At 50.4% G+C, this 24,046-nt stretch overlaps 1 protein-coding gene across 12 annotated transcripts; it reads right to left on the bottom strand.

Moving 5' to 3' along the window:
• Window positions 1-284: 284 nt before the first annotated feature.
• Tmem8b (transmembrane protein 8B) lies at window positions 285-23,982 on the bottom strand. 12 transcript variants are annotated; one of them, XM_011250030.3, is made up of 14 exons: window positions 23,593-23,692; window positions 22,919-22,997; window positions 18,864-19,053; window positions 18,309-18,516; window positions 12,161-12,294; window positions 11,639-11,907; window positions 10,669-10,994; window positions 7,563-7,656; window positions 7,304-7,427; window positions 7,083-7,225; window positions 6,764-6,942; window positions 3,380-3,526; window positions 3,146-3,262; window positions 285-2,926 (listed from the first exon to the last, which is right to left on the bottom strand). In XM_011250030.3, exons 7-14 carry the CDS (start codon window positions 10,945-10,947, stop codon window positions 2,591-2,593), a joined length of 1,419 nt encoding a protein of 472 aa, XP_011248332.1. In that variant the 5' UTR covers window positions 10,948-10,994; window positions 11,639-11,907; window positions 12,161-12,294; window positions 18,309-18,516; window positions 18,864-19,053; window positions 22,919-22,997; window positions 23,593-23,692; the 3' UTR covers window positions 285-2,590. The 12 variants fall into 12 exon arrangements, 11 of the variants coding, with proteins under 11 accessions (XP_011248332.1, NP_001078977.1, XP_030109391.1 ...); XR_001784142.2 differs by having other exon boundaries at window positions 6,764-6,886; window positions 22,919-23,687; NM_001085508.2 differs by lacking the exons at window positions 22,919-22,997; window positions 23,593-23,692 and adding an exon at window positions 23,781-23,982.
• Window positions 23,983-24,046: the final 64 nt, after the last annotated feature.

Genomic DNA, 24,046 nt, shown 5'->3' with positions numbered 1-24,046 from the left:
CCACTTAATTCTTTCTCACTGAAGATCACCCCTCACCAGGAGTCCCTTCCAAGTCCAAACAGAGTGCCCCAATCCCCTTCCCTCTTCATTGCCTTCTGTCAAGTTAGTCCTGAGCCCTGTCTATTGGGTCAACTATCCTCATGACCAGCTCTGCCTACCTCTGGGTGAGAATGGCTTATCTCCCATCCAAGCACTGACCAGCCCCAGCCCTGCTTAGCTTCTGAGATCAGACACGCACAAGTGCATAGAGGATAGTATGGCCACAGATAAGGGAAGGAGTAGCATTTCTTCTTTCTGAAAAAAATTTATTATTTTTAATCATGTGTATGTGTGTTTGTGTCTGTGTGAGTGTACACCACTTGTGTGGAGAGGTACCCATGGAGCCCAGAGGTAGTGTATCCCCTGGAGCTGTGGTTACAGGCATCTTAGCTGGTAACAGGATACAGGGAATTGAACTCGGGTCCTCTGGAACAGCAATGCATGCTCGTAATTGCTGGGCCATTTCTTCAGCCATTTTATTTTCTTTTACTTTATTTTTCTTTAAGAGAGGGTCTATGTAACCTTGGCTGGCTCTCACTCACATTAACTCACCAGCTCCTAGCCCCAGAATGCTGGGGTTAAAGGCATGCACCACCATACCTGGCCCAAGAATAGCACTTTTAATACAGGAAGAGACACCCAGCCTGTATACCCTCACTCCTGGCCAATCAGTCAGCTACTTTATTCAGTACTCAGTGCCTCAGGAAGAGATTTTATTACAGAGAGTAAAGAATAAAATGGTATTTTCTAGGCTTTGGGCTTCAAAGGCCTGGGTTGTGAAGAGAGTAGAAAGGACTTAAGGCACAGAGAGAAGAATTGGGGGAAATGTGAGGCTGGCTCCTTCTCCAGTCTGACAAGTGGGAGTGGGGAGGAGGGGAGAAGGTGCGAGCACTGTCCCAGGTTGCTAAAGAGACAGGAGCAGAGCCCCTGGCTCCATCTACGGAGCTTAAAAGAAAAAACAACTCATCTTTTGCCTTATCAAGTAAAACCTAGCACAGGACTCCAGAAGAAAAGCGGCTTCATGCTGTGTCTGGGTAGCCATTCAAGAACATCCATGTGGCACAGACCTGGGGTGCAGGAACTCGGGGCTAAGCAGACAGAACACGAAGCCTCTCAGCATTTAGCAGCCTGTCTGACTGCAGACTGGGAGCCAGCTGGGGTGACTGAACTCTTGTAAGATGATAAAGTATGGATACTGGGGACCAGAAAGAATGTTCTCGTATCTCAGTGTAAGACAAGACCCTCAAAACTCAGCTATGACCCCATGGGGAAAGAACAAGTCCAGCTGCCAGGTATGGCACCCATGTCTGTAACTCCAGGACCCAGAGGAACATGAGATCTGAGCCAGAACAAACTATATACATAGTGAGAGCCTCTCTCTCTTTCCTCCTTTCTCTCTCTCCTCTCTCTCTCTCTCTCTCTCTCTCTCTCTCTCTCTCTCTCTCTCTCTCTCTCTCTCTCTCTTTCTCTCTCTCTCACACACACACACACACACACACACACACACACACACTCACTCACACACACACAAAGAAAAAAATCTCAATTTATACAAGATTATTTCTGGCATGCAAGAAAAAAAAATGGAAGCTTAAAATAGTTCCATTCTTGTGGTGCCTTCGATGCTGAAATTTGTACCTGTTACTCTAATTTCCTGGCACTTCAGCTTCCTTCTCTGTGGGTGTAGGCGTCATGGGGAGTCTGTCTCACTAATTCATCTCTGTATATACACAGCAAGCACACGCACACACAGATGCACACACCCATCTTCGCTACTCCAGACTAGGATCCATAGCAATTGGGAAATGGGCATTGGGGAGTATTTGGAATTAAACACAGGGACCAGATGAGAGGGATACTGGTGTACAAGCCACGGGGCAGAAACCAGACAGTAGCTTCCAGCATCGTCTCCAGGAAGGTCCCTGTCACTCTCAGGATTTCCTCAGTGTCCCTCTCGCCCCATTTTCCCACACCCTGACCCCCAACAAGGGAAAAAAGGCAGCACAGACTCAGTACACACTTCACTGGAGACATAGCAGGCTCCGCTGTACCACATGAGGACGCCAGCTGCCTAGCAGTCCCGGCTCACTCTCTCCCCCTCTCTCCCTCTCTCCCTCTCTCTCTCCTGCAGCCCTTCTGCCCAGCACTGCTAAGCCACTGGAAAAATCCCGTGACTTGTTTCTCCAGGATCGACCCCTTTTCCCTCTGCACTGATGACATTTTGTCTCCTTGGGAAGTATCTCATGTCTGTAGGAGGGTTCCCTATCCCTGGGAAGAGCTCCACACCCCTAGGGATTCCCTGGTCCTCAGGGGCGCAGTGTCCTGCATAGCTCATCCTTAAGAAGGACTCCATAAGCACAGGAGGACTCTAGGCTCTTAAGAAATTCTCCATGTCTTAGGAAAGCCTCCTGCTCCCTGAAAACAGTCATCCTTGAGAAAGACTGTGTCATTAAGAAACACTACTTGTCCCTGTACCTAGGTGGGCTCCACAGCCCCAGGAGGAACCCTAGGCAGGGTTCATGTCCCCTTAGAGCTTGGCCCAAAGCCCCTCTCAGCTGACACAGATGCTGCTGACAGTGGTCCCTCCTGGGCCCACAAGTCCCAGCTCCTCCTGTTCATTGATGCACAGCTGGTAACCGCAGCCCCTGGCCCGGGCTCCAGAAGGGACCCGGCGGTCAGTCTTGGCACGGGGAGGCAGCAGGAAGCCCACACTGCCAGCAATGAGCATGTGCCAAATGCTGTGAATGTAGAAGTAGTTGTCCCGAGTCTCCACGAAAGCATACAGTAGAACGGCACTGCCAGCAATCAGGCTGCCGGGACACAGGTAGAAAAGCCAGCGGCGCCATGTCGGTGGGTAACAGTGCCGGCGCCGGACGCTGCGAACTGTCTGGGGGAAGCAGAGAAGCAGGACTCAGGAATCCAAGCCAGAGCCAGTTCAGACTGCCCCTGAGCCCTAGGTGGCACCTGTCAAAAATTGACTGGCCACAGTGGACAGCAGGTGATGATGACAGAATGCAAGGCTACCTTAAACTGGGGAACAAATAGCCAGCACCCCACATTTACTCCTGCTCCCTCTTTGGCCCTTCACAGACCTCTCCACTCTTACCCAAGCTGTGGCCAAGATCCCGAGGGCAAAGAGACTGGGTCCCAGCAGATTCCAGAGTCCATGCCGGTCAAGCTGCAGAGCCATAGACAGCAGCATAGCCCCGAGCAGATACAGCACCTACAGGGAGATGCCAGGGCTGGGCCACAGTGTGGCGGCACAGGGAAGGCCTCAAGCATGGGTGGGTTTTAAAGAGAGGTTGCTAGGCTTGTCTCCCAGGACGTACCCTAGACTAACCTGCTTGATCACAGGCTGCAGACGAGCCATGGCTATGACGGTGACCCACACGGACATTAAGGAGCCCAGGAAATCACAGAACTGAAGTACATCATAGTCCATGATACAGAAAACCACAATGCCTGGCTGGTCACAGGCATGATAGAACTGTAAGAAGAAATAACAGGTGTTAATAGGCCTTGACACCACAAGTCCAGGGCTATGAAACCAAAGAAAGACCCCATGGGGCTACTTCTCTGTCAGAGATCCAGAGGTCAGAGGTCACAGGTGAGCAATACTAGAATGCCTGCTTCTTTCCTTCCTTCCTTTATTTTTTAGATTTATTTCCTGTGTATGGTGTTTGCCTATATGTGTGTCTGTGCACTGCATACATAGAGTGGCACAGAAGAGAGCAGAGACTGCACGGAAACTGCAGTGCAGACAGTTAGCTGTGAGCCACCATATGGATGCTAGGAATCACAACCTGGTCCTCTACAAGAGCGGCCGGTGCTCTCACCACTGAGCCATCTCTCCAGCCCTGACTCTTCCCCTCCTTAGGAGGAATACGGCAGCGAGGTCTGGTCTGCTTTCTAACCAAACGTGTTGGGCAGCTCAGACATCGGCCCTTCATTGTCCTTGCCCTGCTTCTGGGGTATGTATGTTATGGAAAGTACCCAGCCAGGGCCTGAGATTTCAACTTAGGCCAGTCCCAACCCTTAGCCTCATGCTTACTGAGTCTCGTCAACAATCCTATCTCAGACCTCCATGGTATCTGGCTCTGGTCTCGTAGGCAACCTCAGGCTCTGAACTAGACTTATAGCTTACCTCAGGAGAGCCACTTTAACAGCTCCCCATCCCCACCCCAATGCCAAGGGCTGGAAGCCCAGGAAGCAAACAAGGAAGTGCCTGTGGCCATGGACAGTGGCATGGGAGGGTTATGAAGAGTGGCTCTGTGGCCATGAAGAACAGGGCAGCTCTCACACTAGGATACCATGTGACAAAGGTACATGACCCTCCTCTCCTCAGCCATGAAGAATTAACACTTGAATATGAATTCACTGGACACTGCTTCCTGAATATCTGTCCCCCGACAATGTCTCACCCATTCTGAGACAGTGTTTGACTCTATTGTTCAGGCTGGCCTAGAACTTACTGTGTAGCTCAAGCTGACTTCAAACTTGCAGCAATCCTCCTGTCTCAGCATCCTGTGTGCTAGGATTACAGGCAGCTATTTGGCTAGTCTCCTCTTTCAAAATCAGATGAAAAAACTATGAGCCACTGAGTGATCTAACAGACTCTCTGGCTTAGCGTTACATTTCAAGCATGATTCTATATTTCAGGCCTAATCAGCGTCTTGCACCTGCCTTTGGAACACACAGAAAAGAAAGCTCAACAGGTTCTGGAAATGGGACTTGTGGTGACTACTTCACCTTGGACAAGGGAAGACGCTGCACAGCAAGAGAAGGGTAAAGTGGAGGCACCAGATGCTGAGCCTGAGGGAGTCACGAGGCCGCCCTTCTCCTATGCCTTTCTCCTAGGGCTTCTGTGCAGGGTGGGGTGGGGTCGGGAGAGGGCACTGAGACAGAGCTGCTCTGCCAGCCTCGTCCCTCGTCTGACTGTGTGCTCACTGCTTCCTTACTTTGCATGCTACACATGAGGTGATCTAGAAAAATTAACTAAACTGTAGAATTTTACATTTTTAGACTATAAATATATAGTTTATCCAGTGGTTCAAAATAGGGTATTCAAGAATCAATAAAGGCACAATTAATCCAGGGTATTTGTACTCAGAATGTGGGGAGATTTAGAGCTGTCCACTTATTTTTCTGTGTCCTAAGTCAATTTTGTCCTAAGACCACTTACCAAGAGTCACTGAGAATTATTGTGATGGTCTGAGGAACAGGAGAGGTAACAGGAATAGAGTCTGAAGCCAAGATGTTAGCAACCAACAAGGAAGGCTGGACACAGCTCCAAGATGCGTGTGCGTCCACACGTCCACAGCACGTGTGGACAGGTCAGAGGACGAGCTGAGGCAGCCATCCTCTCCTCCTCTGTGTAGGCCCCGGGAGTTGGGCTCAGACTGTCAGGCTCTTTTGTTCACTGAGTTGTCATATGGACAAGATCTTTTGTGATATTCTTGTTGCCAAAATTTATGGAAAATAGAAATCCACTTAAGAGTTTTGCAGTGCTCACAGGTAGTCCTTGTGTATCACAAGTTACCAAAAAACACCAAACAAACAAACAAAACCCACTGAGATGACAAGATGTCAGATCTTGTTGGGACAAACCTATTAGGGAGCTAAGTTACACAGGAGATAGATGCACTCCTGCTTCTCCCATCAGAGAAGCTTGTAGCGTGAACCTTTCTGCCTATAGAGAGCTGGAAACCTCTGAGAAGGGACTGCTAAGATTCCATAATGGAAACAGGGAGACTTAAAACTATAAACCTAACTGAGTGTGACGGTGCACACCTGTAATCTCAGCATTGGAAGGCAAAGATAGATGGATCTCTCTTAGTTTGAGGCTAGCTTGGTCTACACAGAGTCCAGGCCAGACAAATACGCTGATACCTTGTTTCAAAACAAACAAACACCCTATAAATCCTTTGAGCTGGGATTTTATATCACATGGCCACTTCACATGATGCCCAAGGACAAAGTTCTCAAGACTCTTTAAAACAGGTTTCTGATAAACTCCTCACTATAAAGATCCCTTCTGCCTTCCAAAGTTCCCACGGAAATCAAGAAGGCCAAAGTGACTGAATGGGACAGCATGCTTTTATGTCATAAAAGTGAACATGCTATAGACAGAAATCACTGGAACTGAACGTGCCTGTAATCCCAGCTCAGAGTTTAAGGCCAGCCTGGGCTACATGGGGAGCTTGGGCTAACCTTGTCTATAGATTAAAACTCTATCTCAAAAAAAAAAAAAAAAAAAGAAAGGGAGGGAGGGAGGGAGGGAGGAAGGGAGGGAAAAAGAGAAAAAGAAAAAGAGAAAAAGAGAAAAAGAGAGGTAGGAGAGGTAGAAGGGTGAGGGGGTTGGAGAGAGAGCAATGGAGACCACACACTGAGAGTGAGGAAGCCTCCATGCAGAGACTCCATGATGGTTACAGAGAAAGCCCAAGCCCACAGTTGTGAGGTCCATTCAGTGTGTTCAGCCAACGGCTCTTCTACCTCGCATGTGGAGGATGCGAAGCTCTACCCTTAGGTCAGCTTGTAAACAGCTTTGGCCATTCACCCCACAAGGTGCCTAACAAAAACCAGTCACTTTCTATAAACCATTGGGAGGAGAGCCCAGCTCTAGAAGACATCCTCAAGTTGTGGGGTCAGGGAGTGTGGTAGAAATGTAGACCCTCTCCCCACCCTGTGGTAGAAACCACAGTGAAGCAAAGGTACCCCTGCATACCGTGGAGAAGAACATGGTGAAGGTGTAGACGGCAGCTTCCAGCACGTATCGGCTCCGAATGGCCAGGACCACAGGTGGCAAAAACATGAGGTTGCTCAGGCAGAGGAGGAGTGTGGACAGCAGCTGGAATCCATAGGTGAGCGCGTCGGCACTGTCTGTGCAACCCCAGCCCCGCCACCCTGCCGGTGGGGAGGGTAAAGGGTGGAGGAGGACAGAAGGCATGGGTGGGTTCAACGGACCTGTGGCTGTGCTCACCCTGTCCCCATACCCACTTTCTCTGGGCACCCTTGCTGGCCACCCTGATGCCCGGCCCGCTCACCAGCCTTGCACTCGCAGGCCGCGTACAGGTAGTTGTGGGTGCGCAGCAGTTTGCACTGGCCATAGGGCCCACAGTCATCCACACATGGGGACAAGAAGGTACGCAGCCGCACTTCTGCCGTTGCATTGCGGCACCGCACAAACCTGCAAGCATACACACTCCTGATTATTTGAGGCCAGGGCAGCCCTAACCCAGCCCCAACTGTGCCCCATATTGCTCACCGAGGTCCCACCCCGCACAGAGAACGGAGGGTCAGGAACCAGGTCCCCGTCTGTGGGAATGGGATTCGAAGCCTGGCCACTCTGGAGGTGGCACTGACCGAGAGAAGGAAGCCTGCCAGGGACTCTAAAGGTAGAAGAGCCCAGGAGAGAGAAGGAGGTATGGTCAGCAAGGAATCAGGACCCACCTCTGGGAACACCTGAACTGCCCGCACCCCATTGTGAGGGCACCCAGCCCCCTAGTCCTCAGTGCCCTCCTCACCTTTGGAACAGGTCACAGCAGCATCCCCCAGGCTCAAGGGCACCTCATGAGTCAGGCATCCGAATACTGTTACATTTTCCTGGCGCAGAGAGCTCTGAGCAAAGTGTATGCAAATGAGGCTGTCAGACCTTTGGGATGGGTGAGCCACCACTACCCAGCTACCAATTCTCCCACTCCCTGGGGCTAGACAGCCAGAGTCTCCTCCTGGAGAGTGGGCCCATTCTCCAGGATCAACCCATGAAAGCTGGGCGCTTACTTAGGAGTATGAAAACTATCAGATCCTCACAGCCAGACTCTTTCAAAGCCTAAGGAAAGAACAAGACCCGACTCTGAATCTCCCCTTTGGAAGAGAAGGTACCTTGGCTCATCCTACCTAGTGTACGGGAGGAACTGGGCACCTGGACAAACTAGCCGTGGATAAAGGACATTTTTAAAGTTCCCAGTTACCTAGCCCTGAGGCTCAAGGTAAAGGCTTATTAAGAAAACACATTTTGGGGTTGGAGAGTTGGCCTTGTTGTTCTGGAGAAGGACTCGGGTTTGATTCCCAGCGCCCACACGGAGGCTCATCACTTCCTCAGGCACCAGGCATGCATATGGTATACACACCTATGTGCAGGCAAAGCACTCTGATGACTAAAATAAATTAAAACATAAACCCCAAGAACTGAATAGAGGCCAGAGAGATTCAACGTTAAATGTAGCAATTTGGTTAGGATTTTAAAAAAAGCTGATACCCCCCAGGTGTGGAGGTGAGGGGTTGTCTATGAGGAAGAAACGGGAAACAGGGTACCATTGGCTCATCTCACTAGGGAAGGATCTGAGGCATTTAGTGTATCCTGATACATTAAATCAGGATAAAAATAACTGCATATGAGAAATTTGTAAATCATGATACAAAAATAACTAAAGAAGGAATCTCGGGAGAGGTTCCACATTTGTGAGCACACCTCAATTTGTTAAGTCTCCAGCGAAGCAGCATCTAGGCAGAGGAAGACTTCAACTAAATTCTCAACTATTATTTTTGGAATTTCTGAGATAGCATTTCACATAATCCAGGCTGTCATGGCTTGAAATTCACTATGTAACCAGGGTTCTAATCCTCTCGCCTCCTGTGCTGGGATTATGTATGTACACCATCACACATGCCCTCTTCAGCTAAACTCTCACCAAACAATGCTGTGTGTGCACCCTTCCTGGACTGCAAGAGTGAGCACCGCACAACTGCTTTGTTACTTCTGTCAGTGGAAGGCCAAGAAGGACAATATGCAGAAGTATACTCAGTTAAAGTTAGTACAGGACTAGCCAAAGGCAGTATACAGGCATGTAGTCCAGGGGAAAAAAATAAATACTTGGAAAAAAAGAATAGAGGACCCAGGGTTCACAATTCACCACAATCCCAGGTAAGCTCAGAGGAATGCAACAACTCAGGGATAAACTTGCTATCAAGATGCATGGATGCAAGACTTAGCAGGGTGCAGTTATACACCTTTAATCCCAATGTTTAGGGGCAGAAGCAGGCAGACTTTTGTAAGTTTGAGGCCAGCCTGGTTTATATAGCAAGTTCCAGGCCTGCAGGGATGGATGGATGGATAGATAGATAGATAGATAGATAGATAGATAGACAGACAGACAGACAGACAGGCAGGCAGGCACCTTGCCTGCCACACTGAGATAGATAGATAGATAGATAGATAGACAGACAGACACCTTGCCTGCCACATTGAGATAGATAGATAGATAGATAGATAGATAGATAGATAGATAGATAGATAGATAGACAGACACCTTGCCTGCCACACTGGTCAGACCATCTCAGATAATCAATTTCGGAGACATGATGACCACTCAAAGTTAAAGCGGAGGAATGTGTGTCAGATGGCGAGAAGTACAAACATGAGGGCCCCAAGACACTGAGGAGGTTTCAGCTATTGAGAATGATGGGAAATATTGGAAGGGTTGTTAAAATAGGGTAGGGTTGGGCTAGCAAGATGGCTCAGCAGTTAAGAACTAACTGTTCTTCCAAAGGTCCTGAATTCAAATCCCAGAAACCACTAGGTAGCTCACAACCAGCTGTAATGAGGTCTGACGACCTTTTCTGGTGCGCCTGAAGTCAGCTACAGTGTACTTATGTATAATAAATAAATAAATCTTTGGGCTGACCAGAGTGAGCAGGGTTGACCAGAGCAAGCAGACGTTGTAAAATCTCAATTCTCAACAACCTCATGAAGGCTCACAACCATCTGTACAGCTACAGTGTACTCACACACATATATAAAATAAATAAATTAAATAAATAAATAGATCTTTTTTAAAAAATAGGATAGGGTTACCGCCAATGCACAGCTTTAAAGTAATTTGTTAGTAATAAGGGAAATTGTATAGGAAAGGGAGACATATGTGGAGTCTCTACTGTCTTTGTATGTGAATGTGTGTATGTATCTGTGTGAACGTGTACAGTACGGATATATACATGTGGAAGTCAGAGGTCAATGTTAAGTATCATCCCCCAAATGCTATCCACCTTGATTTTAAAACATGGCCTCTCATTTGACCTGGAACTCACCAAGTAGGCCAGGCTGGCCCAAGGGACCACCCTACTCCAACTCCTCAGTGCCGAGATTATAGGTGTATGTAAAGTCAGGTCCTTGTGCCTGACAGGCAAGTACTTTATCCACTTAGCTAGTTTCCCAGACCCAATCAGTTACTTCCTGCTCATTGTTTCTGTAAGTCTAAAACTGCTCTGAAAGAATCTACTAAGAACAAGGACACATGTGGATCTGCTAGGTACAGCTTCTAGACAAAACAAAGCTCAGAGGGAGTGCAGAAAGCAGCCCTGGTGGACCGCCAGGAACACAAGTGAACCAGCACTGAGATCGGCCTCCTGCCAGAGGCCACCCTACAGGACTGGTCACCCTGAGGCCTGGTTGGTGCAGCAATCACAGGGCAGTGAATCCTCAGACCACTTACTGACCAGGACTGTGTGGAGAACTGGAGGAAAGCACAAAGCAACCTGGACAGACTTCCTGAGGGAGACAAGGGCCCTGTCTTGCGTGCAACTCTCCCCTTTAGACACCCCAGCAGGGAAAGCACCCCTTCTGGGACATACCGCATTGAGCTGGAGCTCCAGGCTAAGGACGCCCCCGCTGTCCAGCACCGGCAACAGCCTCAGGGCAAATACAGCTGGGCGCTCAGGTGGAAGGGCCACGCTGGGACCAAAAAAGATGTAGAAGTGGACAGAGAAGGTATCCAGCTCATTGCGCAGAGTCGGACGCACTGGCCAGCAGTGCTCAGTGGGTGCTATGGCTCCAGACCCTTCTATAGGAGTCCCCAGGGATGGTGGCTCCGGAGGCAGTGGCTGGGTGCCTAGTGACTGGGGCATGTTCATGGCAGCCCCAGGGACCAAGGCACGGGACAGGCTGGGTTGTGGACACTCTGTGAAATGGAGGAAACCAAAGATGAGACATGTGGCCTGCATAGCCCTGTGGCCCCACCAGACACCAGAACTGAACCCGACGGGCCTTAGTGGGGGGGTGGGGGAGGGAGGAATATAAACTGGAATATGGTGGGCCTGGAAAAGGAGGCACCCAGGGTCATAGGCAGGGCCCAGATATTTCCTAGTTGTCACTTATTCAACTGCCAAGTTGGGAGTGTGAAGGTCATCTGTCCCTCCCCAAGGTCATACTACAAGGAGTTCAGGTCATGTGTCCCTCCTCAAGGTGCTGAAAACACTGCAATAAAGGCTAATGTGACATGCTGGACTAATGATTTTCAACGGTGTGCAAGGGCAGTTCCAGAAGTCCTGGCTGTCCCTGTCCACCCCAGGAAACTTAAAATGGGATTAAGTCAAGAAAAATAATGACAGCCTTCAGCTGTCTTGAGTCAGGTGCAAAGACACACTATGAAGGTGGCCCCGTGACCTGAAGCTCCAAAGAGCTGGGACCTTAGGAGTATGGAGTACCTGGGTTGGGGAGGGGAAACTGCAGGGGTGGGCTGAGGGTCACAGAACACAGCTCTATCCCCCCAGCCATAGATCACTGCACAGGTTAGGGAGCTGAGGCAGGTGAAGGGATTCCCACCTTGTAACCGCACACAGAGCTGGAAGCTGATGGTCCTGCCAGGACCACGGGATGGCGTCTCCACACGCACATAGACCCAGTGGCCCCAGGGGGGCAAGGCCAACTCCAGCTGGCATACTGAGGCACCTCCACAGGCCACAGAGCTTGAGTTGTGTAGGGGTGGAGCCTTGGGACGTAGGCGCAGTGTCAGGGGACAGACAGATGCCCCTCGACCCCCTACACACACCAGCTGGGCTGAAACCCTGTAGGTGAAGCTTGGCACAAAGACCCTGGGCAGAGGATAGGTTGGGGACAAGAAAAGACAGAGAGGTAAGAGACACTGGGGAGAGAAACAAGAGGAAGCAAGGGAAAGAATGGGGTCAAAGGGCATGGGGACAGGAGCATGTCAGGTGTCTCTGTGCTAGGGGAGAGGAGACTGGGATATCCCTGGATCCACCCTGGGGATTCTGGGTTATTCTGGCTAGAGGGAAAGCAAGACTGCTTCTCTGTAAGATCCGAGGAGGAAAGGGCAGGTTCACTTACTTGTACAAGGCTGAACGATTATGGGAGGAAAGGGTTTGCTCTGAGGGACGGCCAGGAACCAGTACAGCCACATCCAGCAGTCGTCGGACAATCAGTTGTGGCTGAAGCAGGTACTGACATTCATCCTGGAGACCCTGAAACAGAAAGAGGCAGCAGAAACAGGAGAGACGTGAGGGTGCTACCAAACCAAGGCTCACAGAAGCCACTGGAGGGGTCTTGAAGAAACCCCTTTAGCCTCTGGCTTCCAGATCTCCTACTCTGGTCTCTAGGCTCCTAACTTTTATAAGTAGATATTTTATTAAGAATTGTGCTGAATTTTAAAAAAATATTTTACAGCAGGCTTAACTACAAGGGTTAGGAGAAAAAGAGGCACTCAGAAGAAAGACATACCCAAGTATGGATGCAGGCTCTTCAGGGGAGAATTAATTGCTTTTTCTGTATGTGTGCTCATGTATTTGAGTGCAAATATATGCCCATAAACCACAGGTATATGTGAGAGGGAGCCCAGATGTCAGCCTCCACCTCCCATCTTGCTCACCAGCTCTCTTGTGAGTTGAATGAGGAAGGACAGCTGACCCATGAGCTGTTGGAGATTTTCCTATCCCCACCTCCGCCTTGCTATCCAAGCACTGGGATTACAGATGTGTGCGACTCTGTCCAGCTATGTATGGGTTCTGGAGATCCCATGCTCACGCTTACAAAGCAAGTGCTCACCCACTGAACCATCCCTCAGCTCTCTGCACAGTCATTTCTTATCACCTCTGTCCCATCTGGGTCTCAAGGTCTCAGCACTAAATGAAGCTCAGGGACTCAAGTTCAGACCCAAATGATAACTGGGCTTTGCTGCGCTTGATCCCAGCCCAACACCTCCCCTTAGACATCCCTGGTGTGCCCCATGTCACCAGAAGAGCAAACTATCCCATTCTACAACTAAACATTGGCTCTATGGGAGCTGGGAGGCTTCGTCTAGGTCTCTGGTCCACCCCTTCCTAGTCTAAGCCTTTAACTGTTTCTGCTGCGCCTCCTGATATGCGCCTGTCTGCTCTCTGCTTCATCATACCAGTGAGGACTACTCTCTCTACCCTGCAGACTATTTGGAACTTGAGACCAGGACTTGGCTCTCCACACACAGGCTTAATGTAGTGTGTGCAACTTGCCATGAATGTTTGCCAAACACATGAATCAGCCTAGCTGTGGACAGCGCTGACCTTTATGAAGCCACAATCTGTCCCCTCTGACCTGACCCTCAGCCTCAGCCTGTCCCCTCAGACACTGAAGTATAGCTGCTGTACTTTCCAAGGCTTCTCTTGGAAACTACTAAGCCCCTCCCGTTCTCCGATCCTGAGGCCATATGCCCAGCAACCCCATCACTTAGTGCCACCATTCGCCTTCCACAGTATCCACATCTTACAAGCCCTAACCACCACCAGTTAAAGGGCATGAGGGTCTCCTAATGAGGCTTCTATAAATGAGATAAATGGTCTTCTGTTGGCTCAATAAACTAGAGACTATCACTCATTCCAGTGGCTACTCTGATGAAGATGTGCCTCCAAAGCCTGCTCTGAGAAGAAGTTCCAGGCCCTGACATTTCACCATGTTTTATGTCATGGGGGAAGTCAGCCAAGCCATGCACTTCGGGCTAAGTCCCCAGTGCTGTAAGGAAGCCTCGGGCACCCAGAGCCGCACACTTTTCTGTGCCATCTCATGGTTGCATGCACAGTGCTCAACATACCCCCCGCCTCCCGCCGCACATCTGAGGTGTAGAAACCCAGTCAGCTGTCAAGCTAAAAGATGGGTGCCAAAAGACAATTCCCTAAAGCGACCCAACTGTACAGAAGTTTTCATCTCTGACACCCAGAGCAGAGGTCCTTCACTTATGATGTAAAACCCTATGGATCAGAAATACTCCAGCAAGATCCCAGCGCAGGGATCTGCAACAACCTCGCGCTCAGGATGCCCCATGTCCCTGCCTCACAGTCTGGGGAAAGAAACACTGCTTCCATTTGTTACTGCTAGTTTCAGGAAATAGCAGGACATATGTTGCTCTGCTGTGTTCCATCAACATCCAGACTTCCTCAGCATGACGCAGAGACCAAGAAAGCAGAAGGCCTGGTAGCTGGGCTCTGGGTTATGGAGAACTCCTCATGCTTCGTGGGACAGAAAGACAGGGTATTATTCTGTAGTCTAGCCTAGCCTTGAATTCACCTTGTGGTCCAGGCTGGTTACAATTCATGCCAGTCCTCCTGCCTCCGTCTCTCTGGTATGGGATTACAGCTAAGAGTCACCATGCCCAATTGGGCTAAGCTTCTTTAAGAAATTCCAGGCCCGGAGGGGGCTTTGTACTGGCTAGTTTTATGTCAACATGATACAAGGTAGAGTCATTTTAGAAGAGAGAAACCTTAATTGATAAAATGCCCTACTAGATTGGTGATTAATGTAGGAGGGTTGAACTCACTTGTAGGTGGGGCCACCCCTGGGCTGGTGGTCTTGGGGTCTATAAGAAAGGAGGCTGAGCAAGACATGAACAGCAAGCCAGTTAGCAGCACCCCTCCGTAGCCTCTGCATTATATCCTGCCTTCAAGTTCCTGGTTTGTTTGAGCTCCCACCCTCACGTCCCTCAGCAATGGAGTGTGACCTCAGAATTGTAAGCTGAAAGAAACCCATTCCTCCCAGCACTGCATTTGGTCATGGCGTTCTTTTACCACAGTAGAAACACCAAGATAGGCTTACAGACTGAAGATGCCCATAGACAGGTGGCTTCCCCTGTGCCCAGCACAGCTCTCCTGTCCTGAGTCAGTCAACACCAATCAATGTGGAAGGGAATGGGGACAGGGCACACTGCAGGGGCAGAGGAAGCAGAGCGACTGTTTAGGAGGTTACTGTGGTGGTTAGGGGTCTCTAGAGAGGATGTGCTCCATGGAGAACTGGAGATGCCCCTTCAGACTGGCAGGCAGTGCTGAGGAACTGGTCGTGGGGACATGAGAGCAGAGGAAGAGTCAGGAACGACGCACTTAGGCCAGAGCAATTGGTGGGGAGCAACTGTACTTACTGGGAAGAAATAACCAGGAAGCAGAGGCCTAGACTGGAAATAGGTAGAAACAAGAGTTTGGGGCTTTGTTCTGCTTTGTAAGTGTTAAGCTTGAGACTTCTTAGACAAGCAATCGAATGTATCAAGAAAGCTGAGAGAAAGTTTGAGATTCGAAGAATATAGGACCAGCTGCCCACTCTCCTGAGGCATAGACTCATAAGACATTTAAAACAACTGTGCCATAGACACCAAATAAGAGAATGAAAATTCAGAAAGGAGTTTTCCTGGGGCCAAGCATCTAGTCACAACTGCACACATAGATCAAGCAGAGATGTCAGAAAAAAGCCAGAGGAGTGGACAGTGGTCAGGGGGAGCAGGAGAACAAGAGTCATAACTGCCAAGAGGCAGACGATCAAGAAGGAAAGAATAATATATGCAAGGAGTGGAAATCTGGGTGCTGTTACCTACAGGGAGAGAAACGCAAAACTAACAAGTGGGAATACAGACTTACTTTTCACTGTGGGTCTTTTGTGCCTTTCAAAGGCTGTACCAGATACATATGTCACCTATTTGAAATATAAATAAGATGACTTAGATGGGAGAGAAGCGGGAGGCCGTTGGCAGATGTTACCTGCTGCGGCTGAGCTGCTGAGAGGAGGCTGAGCTGCTGAGAGGCTTGGTCCTCCTCAGTGCGCCGCCTCTAAACCGTCCACATCTGTGCTGTCCAGCGTGTCATTTTCATGACTTTACCTTGTTTGCACCCAGATCTTAGACTGGAAGGAGAAGGTCTTCAAGACCTATGCCATGCTATTTGGGAGAACTTTCTCATTTTAACCCATTAGTTGCTAGCTGGTTCCACAACCCCAAAGCCAGCACCTCAGAATGGTGAATGGGAGCCTTAAGAAGAGAAGAAGAAGGGGCAAGGAGAAGAGGAGTCCTGAGGTGGAAAAAAAGGCCACAAAACTGCTGAGCACTAGCTGTGCTGGGTGCTGGGTGCTGGGAACACATGATTCAGGAGAGGGTCAGGACTAAAGAAGGACAGCCTTCTCGGGCTCCCTGCCACTCTCAGGGTACAGTTTATACTTCCAGGTCCTCTTTGGTCTGGCTTCTGCCCACCCTTCCACCTTCTTCACCGAGCTTGCACTGACCTCCTTCAGTATGACTCCTGAACGCTGGCCCACGCTACTCCCACCTCTGAAATACCCTGTCTCCTTCCCATCAGACCTCGCTGCCTAACAGTCTCTGAACACCATCTCCACCATATTGCCAAACCGAGTTAGCCACCTCTCTTTGTGTTTTTAAAGCATTCTCCACATCTTACCATCTCATATTTACCCCAGTATTCCCAGCACCAAACTCAAGGCCTAGTGCAAAGCAGCTGGAGGCCAAAGGGTTAAAGAGAGATCTACACTCATCCCCAAGTCCAGGAGGACTCCAGAAACAGTACTGCCTTCTTCTCACTAGAATTCTTCCTGCCCCTACCCAGGGCTATCCCTAAGCCCATACCACTTCCTGTATTTGCTATGCCTTACAGTAAGTCTGAAAAACCATGATACAAAGAGGATATAAGCTGGGAATCCAAAACAATGTTCTAGGTAACAAACCCTTCGGTTTAAGTCTGGAAAACTAGCCAGGACCTGGAGAGCTTAACAATCCGCAGAGGCCCATCTAAGATTCTAGAAGGCAGTCAACATTTTAGAGATACCATCCCAAGATCCTTGTCCATCCAGTGAGAAAGACGCAACTGTGCGCTTTCTCTCTGGTCTCAGCACAGTGTGGCAGCAGCCATCTAAGCTTCCCTAGCATGGCTTGCTCCCTCTAGATAGGAGCATACAGGCCAGGCCTGGTCGTTTTCTTACCACCCAGGGCTCTGGACACTTTGAATCATGCACTAGGTCTGGGTGCTTGTACACTTTGCTCTGTATTGTTATGCCCGACAACCATGACCACTCCTCCTTCCTAGGCCTCAGCTGAGTAGTCCCCACCCAGGCCTATGATCCGGGTACTTCCTGCTTGCTTGGAAAGGTAGATAACCTGAACAGGGGCTAGGGGATTCTTCCGTCAGTCCTTACAAGATCCTGGCTGGGTTAAGGGGCAGGCCTTTGAGATTTGGCCAAAGATCAATGAAGGCATTCCTCCTAGGGGAATGCCTCCCTTTTTTCCTGACATGAATCGAGAGCCCAGAGGCTTTTCTAGGTGAGCTCCCAAAATGTTCTCATCCAGAGGGCTTCCAGGCCCCCGGCCTTCACAAACCTCAGCCTGACTGCTGTAGACATTTTACCAATTTGGAGCCAATAATCCCCTGGTTAGGAATCTCTGCCCCTCTCAATCCCACACAGCACTGGCTTCCTCACTCTGCTCCTGTCCTGGAACTCTCTATCAATTCCTGCTCATGCTCTGACCTTCACTCTATCCCAGCCCCACACCATGGCTACCAGATTAACATGGCCAGCTCATCACACTGCCCCTCCACTGCAATGGGCAGCAGTAGGAAACCTCTGTATTTCCTTAGTACAAGGAGGATCTCAGCGTCTCTAACACATGAGAGTGGCGGGAAAACACTGTGCGGTTTTCTTTCACTCCAAACCTGCCCTTTGGACCTGCCCTTCAGACTGACAATCTCTGCTGTGTTAAAGTCAGTGCTGGTCAGCTACTCAAAGCCTCTCCTATTAGGAAAGCTTCTCAAAGGGCGAGGGGGAGAGCCCTGAAACCAGGATGCATGGGCTCGAGAGGAGGGTGTGGCCTGAGAGAAGTTCCAGGGCTATTATCAATCAAAATACAAAATAAAACCAGTGCTGGGTTTGTATAGCAGATTCCACAGGCCCAGATAGTTGTGACCACCCTCATTAACCTTAATGCCCTCCAAAAGGAAGGGACAAACTGCCCAGTTCCAGGGCCTCATTCCAGTATCTGTAATTTCGCTCTAGTTTCTTGGAATCACTATGTCCCAGATGCCTACTATAGAGCATCCATCAGATAACCCGCTGGCCAAAATCAGTAGCCCACCACAGCTGAATGGTGCTATTGTTCATTTTGTAACAGGGCTAGGATGCCAGTGAGCGCACAGCAGGGATAGAGGGGAAGACAGGACTCTTCTTGACCCAGGCAGCATCAACCCACCTTGACAGAGATGTGGCCATGGGCTTGGGGAAGGTGGGCAGCCAAGAACCAGTCCCCAGGTAAGGGGCTGCTAACGTTGAAGATGCCTGAGGTTCTGTTGGGCAGTGTCCAGCTGAGGGTCAGTGAGAAAACCCCAGGCACAGCCGTGTCTGCTGGGAAGTGTGTGTGCAGCGGATTGATGACGGGAGGTGCTCCAGAGCGGAAATACCTGGGGGGCAAGAGGTAGGAAGAGAGGAAAGCAGACAGTGAGCAGGAATGGGAAACGGGGGCTACAGAAAGAGCTTGTGAAACAAACAGGTTCCCTGTACTAACATGCATCACAAAATGGTTCCAGGTCAAGGGTCAAGTCCATAAGAGCAACAGGTCGGCTGAGACATTCACAGTAGTTATGAGTGCTCAGGTGACAGAGGTCATGACCTCCAGTCATACTTCAACCTGGATAAGGGTCAAGTTCAGGGTCAAGAGGCATGTTTAGACCCCCAAAAGTCATAACTCGATTTGGAAAATGACTAGGGTTAGAAATTGGGGTTACAGAAAGGTAACTCAAACACTCACACAGTCACGCTTTGGTCTGGGCAGTGGTCCCCAAAGGTTCCTCCCTGCTCCTTGAAGATGATGAGGTTCCAAACAGCCAGGAACGTGTCCTCAGGAACGTGGAAGTGGAAGAGCTCCGTACTGGCAAAGGAGCGAAAGGGGCTGAGCTTGCGGGGCGAGCAGGTGGAGTAATCAGTCAGGAACAGGCCTCCTGGGGGTAGGGGGAGGGGACACATCTCCATTAGGGAGCAGGCATGGTCACCTTCTCACCAACAGGACCAGGTCAACAGCACTTTCTGCCAGCCAAGAGCCTGTGCTGCCCTCTTGTCATCTGGCTTATTCCTCACAAAAGCCTCGTTCTTAGAAATTCATATTGCAAAAAACAAAACCCTGCTGATTTAAACCTTGGAGCCTTCATCTGACTTCACAGCAGCTTGCTCACCCAGAAGGAACTGATCTCCACCCACCAAGCCTAGCAAAACAGAGTGTGCAAGTGTGTGTGTACGTGCGTGTGTGTACACATGTGCATGTGTGCATGTAGGTGTGTGTGTGCGTGTATGTGTGTGTGTGTGTGTGTGTGTGTGTGTGTGTTGGCACAGGCTCCTAAGCCGCTAAGCAAGCTAGAACTCCACCTGTGGGGCTTGGAGTCAGCTCAGAACTGTGTAACTTGTTTGTCTCCTGCCCTTTTCTACCCCCGTGGTTAGGAGCAGTAGAAACTCTCAGAGGCTTCACAAGAGCCGTCTGTGTAGCTCAGGGCAGAAGAGGGGGGGGGTGTGGTGAGGTTGCAAGGGAGCTGCTTGGGTGGCAGAGTCAAGAACAGGGGCTGGCAGGCCACCATGGCAGTGCCCAAGAAAGAAGAATGATCAGACTCTCTAGGGTCAAAACGAGTAGCCAGGGAGGTTGTCCCAGAGGGAAGTCCTGGAAGGCAGTCATTCGGTGACCCAGTGGCATGCTAAATCCCTTGGGACTATGTGGAGTAGACCAGGCTGGGGGTGAGGAGTGGTTATCTCTAGCTGAAGTGCTGATTCCCCGATCACTGTTGTCAGGAGCAGAGCCAGGGTGGGCAGGAAAGGCCCTAGCCGGACAAGCACATAGAGGTGGTAATCCATAGCAGATGATAGGAGTGGTGGCTCCAAACACAGACAAACTGTCCCCACACACGTGCTCGCTCATTCTCTTTCTCTTTCTCTCTTTTTCTCTTTTCTCTTCCTCTCCTCCCCCCCCCCCACTTCCCCTCTCTTCTTCAGAACAATTCCAAAGAAGCCCAGGAATATGTCCCTGAACAGGTAAAAACCTGGGGACATTCAAGCGTCTTTAAGACAGAGTAGAGGCTGGAGGGAGGGTCCTCAGCTACATAGGAAACACCCATAAGGCTTACCTAATCTGACCCCCAAAACGAGGTATTTAAAGTAACAGAGATGGGGCATCAGGAAAAAGGTGGCTGCCAAAAGAGAGAAGATTGGCCCCACTAACCTGGGACAACCTAAAGAGGTACACTCAAGAGGCGAGGACATAAACGAGTGGAAGCCACTGGCCAGAATGGCTCAAAGGTTATCACAGCACCAAAGGACTAGACTGCTGTTCCAACCAGATGATCAATTTCAACAACAAAAAAAAGTGCCACCCTGAAAGCTGAGCACTGCCCAGGAGCAAAGAGTGGCTCGGAATTGCACTCAGACAAAAGTGGGAGGTATTCAAGGCAAGTGATGTGCAGTGGACTGAGAAGAAGACAGTGTCCTAGGAATCCTGCCTCTCACTACTGGGAGCCAGAGGCTCAACACTGATTAGCCTTGAATACTATTGTTATAGGAAATAAGAGCTCTGGAGCGCCCTCTGCTGGGCATAGGGAAGGGATCCTCCTAAAACTAGCACCAGACAGGCACAAAGAGCTTGCTTGGCCTGGAGAATGGACCTGCCTAAGCCAACCTCAACACAGCCAGAGAATATGGGGGTGGAGTTGGGGTGTCCCAGGATGTACTTGTTGGAAAAGGAGTAGATAGAAGCCTGGAGCTTTGGGGGTAACATAGGAGTTGGAGGCAGGGCGGCTCCTTGGAAAACTGCCCTATCCATCTCATGCTTTGATTTGGAATTTTAACAGGGCCTACCAGAACCATGTCCCAGAAAGCATGTCTACCCAAGTCTAAATGAGCTTGTCCTGATGTCCCTTCTACAATAACGTGAAGGTGTTTCACCTAAATCGTGTGTGTGTGTGTGCAAACTCTCCTCATCAAAACCAAAAGCTAATTGCCAGCTGCTTCGGAAAGTGTCGATCCTGCACTGTAGTCAACAACGAATGTCTACCCCCCCCCCATCCTGGGTCCTTCCTCCCAGGAGACTGGGTGGATGATGAATAAGATCTCAAGGTCTAGGGAGACAATCAGTGGGTATGAATATTTGCTATCTAGGTATGAAAACCTGAGTTGAAATCCCAATGCCCACATTTGAAGGAGGAGGAGGAGGGAAAGAAGGAGGAAGAGGGAGAAGAGGAAGAGAAGAAAGAGGAAGAAGAGGGAGGAGGAGGAAGCCTAGCATGACCATACATGCCGGTGCATGTGCAATAAAGACAGGTGCGTAATAGGAGCTTCAGGTTCAATGAGAGATAGTCTCCAGGGAATAAAGTAGCCCCTAGCCTAAGTAAACACACACATGGATGTGAACATTCATTCACACACACACACACACACACACACACACACACACACACCTCTAATGCTTCCTTCAAGCCTAGGAATTACCTGCTTCTAAAAGTAGCATTTTGGTGATATGTTCCTAAGAGGAGCGTGCCAAGCTGAGAAGTGTGTAGGCCATATAGCATCCCCTCCCCCTCACACAATAATATATGCACTCCAAAGACATTATCAGCTCACGTATATTCAGATCAAATGCAGCTCACCAACATGCAAGAGTGAATGCATGGCACACATGCACCATTCCCAGGTCCCTGTTATACACACAAGTACACAGTCCCCACACGTCTCTGCAGGCCTACGACCCTCAGATGGCACTGATCTCAGGCTGTACACTGAGCAGACCCACTGAGATCATTGAAAACCCCTGCCACCCACAGCTGCAGCTAGCTGTTATTGCCAAAGACAGTTGGGACAATCTCTCGATACAGAGCCACTCAGCAAAGGTGGCTTGGGGCTAAGACCTTGAACACTAGCCATTTCCTGATGGGACCACCTCTGCCCCTTAAGCTAGGCCCCTCTCTGCTTCTCTCATTCTGACCATTAAGAGGCTGGGCGGCTCTACTAACCAGCCAAGGGGCTTCCTGAACTAGATACAAGTGAGAAACAGTTTATGAAAGAGATTATGCCTTGGGTCAATGGAGGAATACTTCAATCGGGTATTGTAGTCAGAGGAAGAGGGGAGGGAGACAACCACTATGTCACGGGAATTAGGAAACCTTTTTTTCTAGCTCCACTATTGCCATCTATGTAGAACACAACTTTGAACTGCTCCCTGCCTGAGCCTCAGTTTCCTCATCTGCAGAATTGTGCTGAGGTTCAGTCATGCTTTAAACGTATCAAAAACTATCCTTAGCCCAGCTATGATTGCTTAGGGAAAGACCCAGCACAAGAAGAAAGAGTAAATAACCCATGTCCATCTATATAATGCAACATATTGTCTTCAAAACTGCTTTTCAGCCCTTTTTTCTTTTAATGCGTGTTTGTTATCTCAAAGTTTTAGGCTACAGTGTCTCCATATCTCAGGTTACAATAAAAGCTTTTACTATGTCCTCTCCATAAAACTTTGGAAACAAAAGGAGCAAAGTCCCCAAGACTTCCCAGGGTAAGCCAGACTCAAGGAGTCAGGATGGACACCGGGAAAGGAGATCTCCATCTCTTGAGGACTATTAGCAACCTGCTGAACTACCTGAGAGTCCCTGCCTCACCACTCTTAAAGGCTGCAAATCCATCTCTTGTGTAAGCCCCCTTCTTGCTCTTCCCCTCCAACACACACACATTTCTTCCCCCAGTGACCGAGCTCACCAAGTCCCACCTCTCCCGACTCTTTCCAAGCTATCCCTCCCTGGAACCCCATCCGGTCTCAATCCTTTCCGCTTCTCCACTCACCAGCCCCTGGACCAAGGACAGAAAACAGCAACAGCAGCAATAGGGCTGGTGGCAGCTGGAGCCCAGACCTGAGTCGAGGCTGGGAGAGGGGTAGAGTATGAGAGAGGCGGGGACCCAGTGGAAGAGACTTGGGCAAACATAGAGATGGGGGCAAAGACTGGGCTTTTTTTGGGTGGCGCTGAACTGAGCACCGGGGCTCAAACAAGGGCAGAAGGTGTGATGGAAGGAGTGGGTGTGATGGAGATTGAAGCAAGGGCTGTGGCTGGGCCAGGGGCTTAAGCAAACGCGGGGAATGGGACAGGGTCAGATGCTGGGCTGGGAATTGTGACAAGGGGTGGAACAAGGGCCGAGGCGGAGATAGCGGCCAGGCTGGGGGCAGGGACCGGGGTTGAAGCGGGGACCTGGACCTGGACATTCGCTGGGACACCGGCCGGGGCCTGGACAGGTTTGGGAAGCGGGGCGAGGGCGTGGCCGGAGGCCAAGGCTGAAATTGGGATAGGATGAGGGGCCGGGACAAGGGCTGGGCCATGGCCCGGGGCGGGGGCGGGGCCGGCCAGGCCAGCACGGGACGCTCGTAGAGCTGACCCGCGGCTCCGCTCCCCACCCCCGGGGGGTGGCCTCTGGCGTCCTCGCGGGCTCGGGGCTGGGGCCGGGGCCGGGGCCGGGGCCGGGACCTGGGGAGGAGTTCAGGCCTGGGCGACTCCGGGCTGCGCTGAACCGGCGTTAACCAGGCCCCGCGGCGGCCGCGGCGTGACGCTCGCCTGACGCTCCGCCCCGCGCCCCATGCGATTGGCCGCTCTCAGCAAAGCCCGCCCCTACCCAATTCTATTGGCCTCTAACTGAAGCCTGCTGCGCTGCCTACCTTAGAGCCTCTGTCTCAAGCCTCACCGCCCGGCCCTGGGTCACCTCTCAGGTCCACATCTCCCAGTGAACGCGGCTCACATACTGTACAGAAACCTTCCAGAAATTCACAAAACCAGGCTCCTCTCGGGCCGTGTTCCTCCCATTCCTAGGTCTGCACAGCCTACAGAGAGACTCACTCAACTCTGATCCCAACTAGATCCAAAGCAGCCCTCTCAGGAAACCTCACCCACGCCCGGAGATGACGAGAAGACTTCTGTTGCCCTG

The sequence above is a fragment of the Mus musculus genome, chromosome 4 (genome assembly GCF_000001635.26).
Source record: "Mus musculus strain C57BL/6J chromosome 4, GRCm38.p6 C57BL/6J".
NCBI lineage: Eukaryota > Metazoa > Chordata > Mammalia > Rodentia > Muridae > Mus > Mus musculus.
Note: the sequence above shows the minus strand (reverse complement) of the source record. Positions and strands in the feature narration are given on the sequence as shown.